This window comes from Podarcis muralis, chromosome 12 (genome assembly GCF_964188315.1).
Source record: "Podarcis muralis chromosome 12, rPodMur119.hap1.1, whole genome shotgun sequence".
NCBI classification, from domain to species: Eukaryota; Metazoa; Chordata; class Lepidosauria; order Squamata; family Lacertidae; genus Podarcis; species Podarcis muralis.
In genome coordinates, this window is record NC_135666.1 from 677480 (window position 1) to 690924 (window position 13445).

General features: G+C 52.2%; 1 protein-coding gene across 3 annotated transcripts; it reads right to left on the reverse strand.

Annotated features, from left to right (window-relative positions):
• Positions 1-2468: 2468 nt before the first annotated feature.
• ABCB8 (ATP binding cassette subfamily B member 8) lies at positions 2469-13431 on the reverse strand. Of its 3 annotated transcripts, XM_028751426.2 has the most exons (16): positions 13195-13430; positions 11778-12084; positions 11339-11488; positions 10546-10640; positions 10301-10406; positions 9955-10116; positions 9336-9421; positions 8974-9071; positions 8554-8659; positions 8405-8438; positions 8045-8181; positions 7209-7303; positions 6478-6611; positions 5452-5599; positions 3471-3721; positions 2469-2809 (listed from the first exon to the last, which is right to left on the reverse strand). In XM_028751426.2, the coding sequence occupies exons 1-16, from the start codon at positions 13332-13334 to the stop codon at positions 2729-2731; spliced, it is 2130 nt and encodes a 709-aa protein (XP_028607259.2). In that variant the 5' UTR covers positions 13335-13430; the 3' UTR covers positions 2469-2728. The 3 variants fall into 3 exon arrangements, with proteins under 3 accessions (XP_028607259.2, XP_028607260.2, XP_028607261.2); XM_028751427.2 differs by lacking the exon at positions 11339-11488; XM_028751428.2 differs by lacking the exons at positions 8045-8181; positions 8405-8438 and having other exon boundaries at positions 13195-13431.
• Positions 13432-13445: the final 14 nt, after the last annotated feature.

Genomic DNA, 13445 nt, shown 5'->3' on the forward strand with positions numbered 1-13445 from the left:
TGTAGGACAAGAAGCTACAGTTAGAACTGGATATGGAACAACTGATTGGTTCAAAATTGGGAAAGGAGTACGACAAGGCTGCATTTTGTCTCCCTGCTTATTTAACTTATATGCAGAATTCATCATGCGAAAGGCTGGGCTGGATGAATCCCAAGCTGGAATTAAGATTGCCGGAAGAAATACCAACAACCTCAGATATGCAGATGACACAACCTTGATGGCAGAAAGTGAGGAGGAATTAAAGAATCTTTTAATGAGGGTGAAAGAGGAGAGCGCAAAATATGGTCTGAAGCTCAACATCAAAAAAACGAAGATCATGGCCACTGGTCCCATCACCTCCTGGCAAATAGAAGGGGAAGAAACGGAGGCAGTGAGAGATTTTACTTTCTTGGGCTCCATGATCACTGCAGATGGTGACAGCAGCCATGAAATTAAAAGATGCCTGCTTCTTGGGAGAAAAGCAATGACAAACCTAGACAGCATCTTAAAAAGCAGAGACATCGCCTTGGCAACAAAGGCCCGTATAGTTAAAGCCATGGTTTTCCCAGTAGTGATGTATGGAAGTGAGAGCTGGACCATCAAGAAGGCTGATCGCCGAAGAATGGATGCTTTTGAATTATGGTGCTGGAGGAGACTCTTGAGAGCCCCATGGACTGCAAGAAGATCCAACCTCTCCATTCTGAAGGAAATCAGCCCTGAGTGCTCACTGGAAGGACAGATCCTGAAGCTGAGGCTCCAAGACTTTGGCCACCTCATGAGAAGAGAAGACTCCCTGGAAAAGACCCTGATGTTGGGAAAGAAGGAGGGCACAAGGAGAAGGGGACGACAGAGGACGAGATAGTTGGACAGTGTTCTCGAAGCTACCAGCATGAGTTTGACCAACCTGCGGGAGGCAGTGGAAGACAGGAGGGCCTGGCGTGCTCTGGTCCAGGGGGTCACGAAGAGGCAGACACGACTAAACAACAACAATAATAATGTTCATAAGTGTACCAACCAAGCACGTACATAGATCAGCACAGGAAGACCAACCTGGAACCATTTTGATTCCCAAGCTGAGCAAATGTTTTCCCTGCAAGGTCAAAGTGGGAAACCTCCCCATTGTCTCTTTCCTCACAAATCCTGTCTGAAGAGCACATTTAAGATATGAATAGGGTGTGAGCCTGTGTCCTGGCCCAGAAAATAAGTATTTATCATTACAAAAGACTGGCCAGGCTTCCCAGGCAATCCCACCAAGTAACCTGCCAGACAGGAGATAAACAATGACAGAAGAAAAACATTCAAATTTCTGTTTTAGACCCGCCTTTTCTGTGATGTATGTATGATGCTTCTGGGGGTGGTCTTGATCTACAGGGTGGCAATTTCAAAAGTCCATATAAGGCCTTGCGCACCATTGTTCTGGGTTCCTCCTCCTTTCCTGTGTGTGAGAGGAGCACCCTGTTGCAACAGCTTTAATAAAGATCAGGCTTACGAGCTGCTTTGCTTCTCAATATTCTCTGCTTGGCCTCTGTTATTTTCTCCTACCAATAGGGAACCTAATGTAAGGACTCTATATGGGCTCTTGGATACCCCATAAGAGAAAAGGGCAATTTTTGTTTAGAACACCGCCCGTCCCGGCTGGACACAGAGGCCTCTGGAGCCCCTTCCCACAAGAAGACAGAGGCCAGAAAGGCTTCCGAGCCGGTCTCAGGGAAAGTCTCCCTCCGGAGCAGGACATCTGCCTCCCAAGCGCTTGCCGCCTTCCTGGATGGACACCACCAAGAGGAGCCATTGTTAGGAGTTTCTTCAACCCGCACCAGGAATGGGGGTCTTCCCACAGCTGCCATCCTTCTCTTGTGATCTCGTGTGCTCGTTGACACAAGAACGGGAGAATAGCCTGCCAGATCAGGGCAATGGCCCCTCTTGTCCAATAGCCTCTTCTCCCAGTGGCCAACTGGGTGCCTGTGGGAAACCAGCGAGCTGAACAGGAGCCCCAGACCCTCTCCCCTCCTGGGGTTTCCATAGCTGCCTGACTGTGGAGGCAGAGCAGAGCCATCCTGGCCAGGAGCCTTCAAATGGGCATGAATTTGCCCAAAGCCACCCAAGTTGGAGGCCACCACTGCCTCCTGGAGGAACGAGTTCCATAGTTTAAGTATGTGCTGTGTGAAGAAGGACTTTCTTATATTTCCTGAATTTCCCAAAATTCAGCTCCACGGCATGCCCACAGGTTCTAGTGCAATGAGAGAGGGGGGAACATTGATCCATTCTCCATGCCGTGCAAAATTTTATCAACTTCTACCACGTCCCTTCTCACTCGCTTGTTCTCTAAGCTAAAAAGTCCCAAATGCTGCAACCCAGCAGCTGCAGGAAAGCATGAAGAGCGGCTGACCAGGGGCCTGGATGCCTCCTCGTCCTGAATCAGCGCTTGGAGGCAGGACGAGGCCTCATAAAGCCAAAGTTTTGAGGCAGTTAAAAACACTTCAGACACACTATCCAAATGCAAAAATACTGTATTTGAAAAACAAGTTTAAATTACATAAAGCTCTGTTCAGTGCTGGAACTCAGGCAGAGTTGGGGGAGGGTATTTTATAACACTAGGCAGATTCCAGGGCAACAGGCTCCTGGCTTGGCCCTCTGCACCCCTGCAAACCAATTCTGGGACTGCATCAGAATCCCAATAAGCTCCTGAGTGAAATGGGGGCAGATCAGGCAGTAATACTTCCTCGAGGGCAACAAAACAAGCTTTCCCGCTTCAGACTCCATCTTTGGTTTGGCGCCGGATCAACTCTGCATAGATGCCACCCTTCCGTAGTAGATCCGTGTGTGTCCCGGACTGGAAGGAGAGAAACAGGGAGATCAGGAAAAAAGAGCAGCACTTTCCAGTCCCCCAAAGGCAACAGAAGTGCCAAGAGCTGCATAGAGCCTACCAGTCAATACGACACAAGCACCATTCTCCCACAAAGAATAAGAGGAGCTTAGATTGGCCCCTTCTATCAAGGCCTCTAGCATGGAAGTCAAGAGAGTTTTGTTACACCAAGCATTTAGTGCATTTTAATCTTGCCTGTTCTGCCTCTGTTACATTATGACTTGTTTTAATCCTCACCTATTTAATTGTAGTAATATTTAAATTGCTGTAAAATGCCTTCAGGCAGAAAAGTGGTCTATAAATGTTTCTATAAATGAACCGGGATGAACAGCATGAAATTGCTGTTCTATAATTTATTAGCAAATTTTATTCTATTTCTTTAGGGCTCAATCAGTTTCCACTCCCAATAGGTGCTGCCTTGGTACAGCAAACTTCAGAAAGATCTGCAGGTCTGGGTTTAGGAATGCCCAGCTGCATTGGTCTGGGGCCCAAGGATGCGGAAATCCACAAAGTGCCCCCAAATCCAGTCCTCACTAGCAGCCTGCCCGCTTTGTCCCTTTGTTCTTTCCCAAGCTGGGAGAGGCCCCAAGCCAAGGCTGCCTGCCGCCTTCCTCCCCTGCCGCCTCACCTCAGCCACGTGACCCTTTGACAGCACCACAATGAGGTCTGCATCCTTCACCGTGCTGAGACGATGGGCAATGACCAGCACGGTGCGGCCGGCCACTGCCCGGTCCAGGGCTTCTTGCACCACGTGCTCCGACTCCGCATCCAGGGCGCTCGTGGCCTCATCCAAGATCAGCACTTTGGGGTTCTTGATGAGGGCCCGGGCAATGGCCACTCGCTGCTTCTGCCCGCCAGACAAGGTCACCCCACGCTCACCTGGGAAGGGAGAGAGAACGCAGAGGGGAGAGATGAAGGGGAAGCCAACCAAGCGTGTCCTCTTGACGTGGCCCCCCTGTTTCCCTCTCCACAGCCCACTCCCCTGGAGTTGGCACGGCACAGGACAGGGATGGGGCATGCAGAGGTGCCCCTTTCCATCCCACAGGAGGTTGCAGCATCATGGGAAAACCTCGTGGCCAAGGCCTGAATCTGGCACCAAGTGACAGCAAATCTGGCAGCCAGAAGTCTACGGAGATGAAAATAATTGCCACAAAATAGCCCCAGAATGTGTTGCCCCGAGGATGCCACTTCCAATACCTCTACCTCGTCTTCTAGAGGTGTTCGTGAACCCAGTTAGAGCAGGAACCAGTCATTTAGCTGAACTTTTTTTTTTTTTTAAAGGAATAAAGAACACAAAAATCTGCCTTGTGCCGAGGCTGGAGGGGAACTGCAGCCTGAATTCAGAAAAAAAGATGCAAGAAGGAAGAGGAGGAGTCGGAGTCTGTGGAACAACCAGGAGAGGTTGCCAGGTTTAAGAAGATCCAAATCAGGACTCTTGCCCCACTCCACAAACATTTTCTCAAAACCTTGATGCCCACCCTATGGCGGAAGCTGGCAAGTAGATCCGTCAATCAGGGAGAGTAGAATTTTTTAAAAATGCCATCAGTTTAAGAGCCAGACAGGAACTGCCTGTGGGTTAGACAGGGACCTGGGATTAGAGAGAGGGACTTTCTGTCTGTCTGGGTGGAAAGGTGTCTCTGGCTATTTGAATAGACTCAGAAAGGTCTGTCTGTCAGAGTGAATGGGCTCTCAGATACAGATAGGGATTGTCTGTGGGCAGAGAAGGTTCCCTCTACCAAGGGGAAGGTTAGGATTCCAGAAGGGGCAAGGAGTCTTTTCCAGGTAATGTAAGACAATGGCCATCCTACAAATAATTTAACTGTCCAGTGACAGATTTGCAGCATGAAATTATGGAAGATCTTAAATATATTTGTAAAGAGCGTTTGTTTGAAACCAAGTGTTGTGCCTTTCAGAAAAGTAGCCACAAAGCTAGAACCTTACTGAGTGTAAACCAATAAAAGTTCTAGTTTTGTTCTGAGAGTGTCTAATCCTTACTTAGCTCCTTTGAGTGCGGATTAAGTGGTCACAGACTCCCCTTTTCCTAATTATAGTAGGTTCCTACCACAAACCTGTCAGGGAAGAGTTAGAAGGTTCCAGTTTCCCAGAGGGAGAAAGCATTCCCCAAGGGGGGAAGGAGAGCAGTGAATCTAACAGAAGAGAACAAGAGGAATAACAGGGAGGGACCGGCTGTTCCCAGGAAAGGCCAGGGTTCAGTTCTAGCTCAGATTCGGAGGAGGGGAGATACAAGCCAGCTCTAGCCAGGAGGGTAGGAATAAGAGCGGGAAAGCGAAGGGAAGGGCACCTTCGCCATTTTGAGGGTGGCTGGTCACGGAGAAGCAGAGCTCAGAAGGTATCTGAAAGAAGTGACGCTGAGGAAGAAGAGTTAAGAACCGTTTATAAGCTTGTTTTGTTAATACGCAATAAAAAGTTATAAAAGAACAAGAAGCGTTTGTGTGGTGATCTGAAGAGGACAACGACCAGGCCTGAGAAAACCGTTAGCTTAACACCTCTGCTGTGGGAAGGCAGGGAGAGATTTGTCTAACACCCCACCTCTAGTCGCAGCCATGTTACCCAGCCTGCCGCCCACCCCACCCCTTGCTCTGACTCACCCACAACAGTGTTGTAGCCGTCTGGGAAGCTGCGGATGAATTCATCCGCATTGGCGAGGCGAGCAGCAGCGTAGATCTCGGCATCCGATGCGCAAGGCTTGCCGAAGCGGATGTTCTCCATTATGCTTGTGCTGAACAGCACAGGCTCCTGGGGCAGCAAGAGGAGAAGGAGGAGGAGTGAGGCCTCAAGACGCAGGGAGAAGCTTGAGCCCAAGGAAAACGTCTCCCACAACTGCTGCTGCTGTCACCTCAGCAAAAACACCAGCACCTCCTACCTCTCCCTAGAAGTTCTTCCAGTGAGATCATTCATGTTCTTACTCCAGCCCAAGACATCTTCTTTAAGACCACCAGTACTGCCTTGCTGCAGGGGGCTGGTGGTGGATGTGGCCAGCTACTCCCATGTCTCCCATGACCACCAGTTGGTCCAGAGAGCCCCTAAGCAGACTGAGCAGCAGAGGCAGCCAGCCCCACCACATGCTGGTAGCTGCTGCTGAGCAGGGAGGTCCCATTCCCACAGCAGCCCCACAGCTTTCAGTCCTTGTTGTTAATACTGCTTTTATTATCTATACTATGTTTTATATTCAGTTTCTGCATCCTGGTATTCTCTGAATGCCTATAAATTCTGAAATGCAATGAATAAATAAATCTTCAGCTATCACAATCAACAGTCAAATAAAAACCTATCCTCTGAAAAAGAAACCAACCCTTAAAAAAAAAAAATCTAGGTTGATGGCCATCACACCAGCTAGTGACACTGTATTCCATACGTTAATTGCATGCCACTTGAAGAAAGAATCTCTTTCTTATGGTTCTCTGGTAATCAGGTTCACTGTTCTAGTGGTTTGGGAAAAAGAAAGCTACTTCCTCTCTCCCCGTGATCTGTGACGGCATGCAGCATCCCCTTCTGTTTGCCCTCTTTTTTCATCTTAGGAAAATACTCCACTGCTTTCAGTCTTCTGCAGGCGATTTCCCTACTCCACTCCACTCTTCAGCCACCAGCACCTCCACTCCACCCACATTTCTCACCTGGTTAATGAAGCCAATGATTTCCCCACGGAGCCAGGTGGGATCAAGAGTGCAGATATCACGGCCATCCAGAAAGATTGCGCCCTCCGTGGGCTCATAGAACCGCTCCAAAAGGGCTGCCACAGTAGACTTCCCTGGGCAGAAGAGAGAGAAGTCACCAAATGCTCCTTCCCCAGGCCATGCAGAGCGTCGCCACACACACAGCTTTGCTGGCACTTTGGTTGCCAGATGGCACTTGAGGGCAGGAATAGGAAGGCTGCTATGAGACCAGGATCTGGCACTATTCAGTCAGGATTAGCAGAAGAGGTTAGCGAGGTGTTTGGCCATTACTCAAATGAAACAGCACATGGTGAACGACTTGTCAAGTTTTCATAAAACACAGGGCAGAGATGGACCCATCTGGGAATGTGAAATTCAACCAAGTGTGGAGTTTAGCAAAGGAACAATCCAATGAGCAAATCAAAGGTGGGTAATGTGGGAGGAGGAAGCATCTCACAAAAGGATTGACAACCGGAAAGGAGCCTTAGAGGCACTTCGGAAAGGAGGCGTGATGATTGTGTGACCAAATGGCTAGTTCCATCTTAAACGATATTAAGAGCTCACTGATCGAGATCTCGGGAGGAGACCAAGAGACACAGACACACTCTACCACTCCAGCAGGCGGGGAAGTCAAAACGTGGTCAAGCCTTTGCTGACCTGGTCCTGCTGAGGGAAAAGAGAGAGACTCTTACCTCCTCCAGACGGCCCCACAATAGCCACTGTCTTGTTAGCAGGGATGGTGAGGGAAAAGTTTTGCAGGACCTTGGCGCCTAGCCGGGTGGGATAGCTGGGAACAGAAGAAAGAGATCAGGCCTTGAGGTGGACCAGCCCTATGGCTAGCCCAGAGACTGGCTGATCCCACTGGCATTCAAGGACACCAAGAGATGAGGGAAGGGTTGGCGCAGGAGCCAATCCCAGAGTAGGGAGGCTTCACCAGGGCAAGCGAGCAGGACCCTTGAGGTGGTGGAGCCAGGAGAAAGGAGAGCAGAAGGGGGGGGGGGCTGTGCACAGGAAGGGCTGAGCATATGGCAGGAGCAGATGATCACATCTCCCCACTGCAGTGCCTCATATCTGGCAAAGGAGTTTGCTCCCTGAGAATCTTTTGCTCAATGAAAAATATTAGCAAGTTGCTTGCTTGTGTGGCTGCAGAGGTAAGCCTGATAACATCTGAAGAATGCCTGCTAAGCTTCAGAAGGGATTTTCTGAGTGACTAGGAGGAGTCTGAGGAATCAGGCCAAAGGGGGCCCATCTATTCCAGCATGCTGTTCTCTCAGTGGCCAACCAGAGGCGTGTGAGGAACACTCAAGCAAGACCTCTCCCCTCCTGTGGCTTCCAGCACCTGGGATTCAGAAGCATCTGCCTCCAACCACTGAGCTTTTACAAAATAAACAAAATGCCTGGAATGACAAGTGAAAAACAAGTCTGTCTGTGTACTATAGATTTGGTGCTGTCTTTTTCCAGCCCTGTGCACAAGAGCACATCCGTTCCTGAGAGGTCTGCTGACCCACCTCCTACAGCCGGGTCTCACCTGAAGGAGACATCATGGAACTCAATGCGCCCGCTCAGCATGCTGCAGGCAAGCTGCTCTTTCTCACAGACTGCGGTCTCTGGTGGAAAAGTCATGTATTCAAACACGCGGGCCCCAGCGCTCATCCCCCGCACCACCTGGAGGAGAACAACAGCCACAGGTTGTGAGGAGAAGGTTTCTTGGGGAACCCAGTCCCCTCCATGCTCAGCTGCCAGGAGCATGGCGGCTTTGGCCACATCCACATGAACTACTCCACCACCTTTCACAAAGCTTGGGTGCATTTTAGCTTGTGTCCAGTTATTGTGGGGAAGGGGGAGGCCCCCGTATGCCCTCCACACCCTGCAGCCTCCCCCCACGTACCTGCCCAAACAGGATGGACATGCTGGCCAGGGACCTAGAGGAACATAATTAGGGAATTTGTCAGGGCAAAGGACGGAACACATGGCAGGGGGGGATGGGGAGTCTCTGACCAGCCACTGGGGCACATGGGAGGCCTGCTAGGGCCTTACCTTTGCACAGTCTGCGAGGACACCAAGAAGGACATGAGGTCGCCCGGTGTCATCTCTTCCCCAGCCAGGAGGGTGCCGCCTACGAAGATGGTACCTAGCACAATACCTGGGGTAGAAAACAAGATGGCAGCAGGTGGAGGTGGTGGGGCGGTTCAGGCAGCCTTTGCCCACTTGGTGCTCTCCAGATATTTTGGAGGGCACCAGGTTAGCAAAAGCTGTGTTAGGGAAACTTATAAAAAGGGGGGAGAGAGTGCATTTTTATCGAGTGGGCAACTGCTCAGAACATATGAGGTTTAAAGTGCATTTGCTCCAGCAACCACCATGCTGTCCCAGAAAGGGCAGAGCAACGGAGAGAACCGCAGTGTCACAATGAAGTCACAGCCCAAAGATTCATCAGTGCCCCCCCCAAGCACCACTCACAGTTCAGGGCCACGTTGGAGAGCCCCTGGAAGAAGGCAATGCCCAGCCCCAGCTTCATGTTGAGGTGACTAGCTTGGTCCACTTCTGCTCCATACTGCCTGCAAGGGACAGAGAAAGCAGCTCAGGCCAGCAGTTTCGGGAGAAGACCGGAAGACCTGCAGAGTGCCAGCAGAAGAGGACCTCCAAGTTATGGGATGGCTATATGCCCCACTCAGGGCTCTCACACAGAAGGAAAGGGAGCAACTAGCTGATCTGCATTCCCCACCTTGGGGTGGGAGTAGGGAGGACCACCAACATATTGGGTTCCCCTCAGGGATTTTGAGGAAGCCGGCCCCTTCCAGTCCAGGAGAGGAGGGACTCACTGGAGCTCTTTGGGTTCCATGGCGAAGGCCCGCACCGTCCGGACGTTGCCCAAAGCCTCATTGGCCACTGCTGTGGCCTTGGCCACCTGCAGTCAAGAAAGAAGCAGAAGTCACTGTGGGGGTCAGCAAGCTCCAGGAGCAACCCTGGAGGCTCCTGGCTTGGCTAACTCCGGGGATCAGTTCCAGTCAGATGCACTGTAAGGAAAAGACACTTTACAAAGGAATGTATTTTAAAAATGGGAGGGAGGGAGGGAAAGGCAGAAGCTACTCCAGAAAAGAACCCGTGACAATGTGGGGCAGGCAGGGTGATTTGCTGACATGGGGACATCAGAACTCTCTCGTTTGCAAATAACCGCCATAGCTCCAGTCTGCCACTCTGAGGTTGGTAGAAGGGTGGGGGCGGACAGCACACAAAAGCAGCTCATTCACCTAGAATAATTGGCTGAATCCAGCAAAAAAGAAGCAACGACATAAAGCAGAATTCTAGAAAGTCGTGATGGAGAATAAAGGAGCTCAGTCACAGACCAGAAAGTATTGGGGGGGGGGGACTTGCGGGGGTTTTCAATGGCCTGGGTGGGGCTTCAGTACCCACACTGCACACTGGCAGAGCCTCTCTTACCTGTTCTTGGGCTTTGCGTGAAAGCCTGCGCAGAGAGCCACCAATGTAGGCTCCGGCCCCCACCAAAATGGGCATCACCACCACCAGCATTCCCGTCAGCTTGGGCGAGATCAAGTAGAGAGTCACAAAGCAGCCCACAGTCTGGGTGAGGCTGCGCAAGCCCTAAGGAGTGGGGGGGGGGGGCGGGGGGGAGAAGAAGAGAGAAACATGCCATTAAGGAAAGAGCTCTCGGACCCACATCACACTCACCTCCCCACGGAGAACATCTCATGCACTGTTCAAGTCCCCCCCCCAACCCCGCCCCGGGAAATCCAGGCCCAGCTTTGAACCAGCCCAGTCTCCACACCTGAGAGATGACAAGCTTGAAGGAGGACTTGAACTCCTGGATGTCCGTGGTCAGGCGATTCACCAGCTGCCCCGTCTGGTTGGCATCAAAGAAGGCCACCTCCTGCCTTAGGGAAGAGGGCGGCAAGTCACTCCACTTCTCTTATTTTGAAGAGCACAAGCCCCTGGATGCATCTCAAGTTCCACCCTTCTCTCTCTCTCTTTCAGCACCCCCAGCAACCCTTCCCCCACCCCCAGGCCAGTTACCTGAGGAAGGAAGAAAAAAGCTGCTTGCGCATCCTATTGGCCACCTTCTCCCCAATCCAGGAGAGAAGCAGGATATACCCAAAGGTCATCAACCCCTGAAAAATTGAAGAAGGGGGTGGGATGAGATGCACAACATCACTGGAGTGCAAAACCAAGACAAATGATTTTAACACACTATAGCTGTTAATTAGCTGTTAGTGTTTAAAGAGCTAAACGACTCAGGCCCCAATTATCTGAAAGACAGCCGACTTCCCTACTGACCCTTCTGGGTGCAGAGATCCAGAGAGGGATCCCCCACCCTCACAAGGATTGAGGGGGCTGGCAAGGGGGAGAAGGCCTTCTTTGTGACAGCCCCTAAACTGTGAAACTACGTTCCCACAGAGGTGTGTCTGGTACCTTCATCATACAGCTTCTGGCAAATGCGGAAGACACACCTCTTTACCCTGGATGGTTCTCTGCCCTTTGACTTGCCAAGTCAAAATTAACATACATCTAAGTTCTAATTATCACTACCTGCACCTTTTGCATCTCACTGTCACTCAGCTCTTACCTTATAATTTATCCCTTAAATACCTGCTAGGATTTTGCTTCATGCATGTGAAGAAGAGGGCTTGAGTCCATGAAAACCTATGCACAATGTGCTAGTCTCTAAGGTGCCACAAGACTCCTGGTTGTTTATATGCACATCAGTCCCCTCATCTCCTCCCCACACAAATCCACCCTGAGGACCCCAACTGCACTTGAGCTTGGGGCCAAACAGCCGCTTCCCAGAAAGATCCTCTCTAGCACCCACCTGGAGGCCATAGACGCTCAACAGGCGCAAGGCAGGTCGACGCGCCACACGGAGATAATCGGCCACACGCATGTGCTGTGCTACCACATTCACCATCTTGCCCAACAGCAGTGGGATCTGGATGTTGAGCATTGCAGCTCCCAAGGCAAACTGAAGGCAGGGGGGTAAGCAAGGTGAGGAAAGGCAGCTGGACTCAGAAATGTCACACTACACAATTTGTGCCTGTGGTTATTTCACCCTCTAGTCCAAACTGTCAGGCTGGGGTTTTCTGCTCCTTCCCACATGACACACCTTTCTTTGGGCTTCGTTTCCTTCTGACTTTGTCAGCCTTTGCACAGGTGTGCTTGTTGGTCTGGGCACGTGTGCACACCTTCCCCATCATTTGCACAGGACACAACTGCCCCCCCCCATCAATGGGAGAAGAGGAAGGGGCTCTCACCAAGACTGCTGCGATCAGTGCCAGCAGCTGTGGGCGCAGGAACTTCCAGAATATGGCCCAGTTAAAGTCTGGCTCCTTCTCCACAGGTGGGGGGACACACACCACCTCAATCCTTTGGACCTCCTGGCAGAAGGCCCGCCTGAAGCCCGCCCCCAGGCCCAACAAGGCTGGCCCTGCCAAGAAGGCAGCCACCCGGCCCAGTGGGAGGAGGCTGCGGGGCAAGAGCAGCAGCATGGCTGGGAATGGCTTGGCCAAGCGGTTGGGAGCCCGCAGGCAGAATGAGAACCTGGCATGGCTGCCCGAGTACCTGCGAGGAGAGGAAGAAAAGAAAGCCAATCATCTCAGTTCAGGTCAGTGGATGAAGAAGACACTGCTAGGTAGGGCTTTTGACTGACAAGAGCAGTTTGCTTCCAAAGACCGTACGATCCCCTGAATGCCATACAGATCAGAAAAAATGTAATCCTAATCACTCCACAAGTTATTGTTATTAATTGAGAAAATGAAGCTGAGGGGTCATTGGCACAACTCACCCCAGGACACTTAGGGAATCCCTGGCAAGACCATTGCTCTCCATCCCAAACCGGGGACTACAAGGGCAGGGAAAGTCAGACTGGTTCACAAAGGCCTTTGGGCTGGATGTAGGAACCCCGGATGCAACCCCCTTATTCAGCCTCAGTGCAGCTTCTTTCTGCCTCTCATTTGTTAACTGGAAGTGACAGCAGCTGCAGGTCCATTCAGCAGGAAGCCAATCTCACAGAAAAAGCCTCCTGCTGAACCAGATTGTCTTTGCTCAGGAAACAAGTTTCTCTGCCGAAGCCTGTCTGTGGCATGTCCTTTTCTCTGCTTTGGGAGCCTGCACCTGGACCAGGATGGCTTCGTTAGGCCTAGACGGGCCCTGGCCAGGAAGACGCCAGATGGGAAGCCCTCCTCCATTTGCCACCCTGAGGTCTTAGATGGAAGCAAAGGCTAAATATTCAACCAGGGGACAAGTATCTTTCTATTCCGCCAGGCTTTTTCAGGAAGCCTATCTGAAAGAAGAGGAGTGTTGGTGTGTTTTGATCTCTTTAGCTTCGTGTTATTCATTGCAATTCTCTTTTCAATGTTTTTGCACGTCTGAAACTGTGAATAGCTCTTGCACCTGCCCAGGGCCTCTGGGAGGAGCTAGTGGGGAAGGGGGAGGGCTCTGCCAGGGCGCTTGGCCGGGGACTGCGGGGCTGCTTGGCGGAGGGGGGCCGCTTGCTGTCTCCCCGCCCCCCCCCCACGGGCCGGACGCCCTCGGTCCCCGGGGGGGGGGGCAGCCGGGCTCCCCGGGCAGGCAGCGTACTTCACTCGCCGGCGCCGGAGGAAGGCACCCAGCCCCCCCCCCAGGCGGCTCCGGCTCAGCGCTCCCGGCCTGCCCCGCGCGGGCGACGGTTACCTGGCAACGAGCAAGGCCCGGCAGAGCCCTCTCTGGGCCGCCCGCCCCGGGGCCCGCCAGCAGCAGAAGGACGCGCCGCCGCGGGCCCCGGGGAGCCGCCCCGGCCGCGGGAGCTGCAGCAGCAGCAGCCGCGCCAACATGGCGGGAGCCGGCGCGTCCCTGTCCGCCCTCTCCTCACAGGAGCCCCACTGCGGCCGCCATCTTGGAACCGCCGCCAACGACGCCGGCCCACAATGCCCCGCGCGCGAGAG

Bases quoted from the DNA above. Each gene is read 5' to 3' on its own strand.
- ABCB8 (XM_028751426.2), bottom strand. From the start codon at position 13,334: ATGTTGGCGCGGCTGCTGCTGCTGCAGCTCCCGCGGCCGGGGCGGCTC. The intron at 9,072-9,335 runs GTGAGTCCCTCC...TGTCCCTTGCAG, and splicing joins ATGGAACCCAAAGAGCTCCA to GCAGTATGGAGCAGAAGTGG. The intron at 8,439-8,553 runs GTAAGGCCCTAG...ATGTTCCTCTAG, and splicing joins TCCTCGCAGACTGTGCAAAG to GTCCCTGGCCAGCATGTCCA.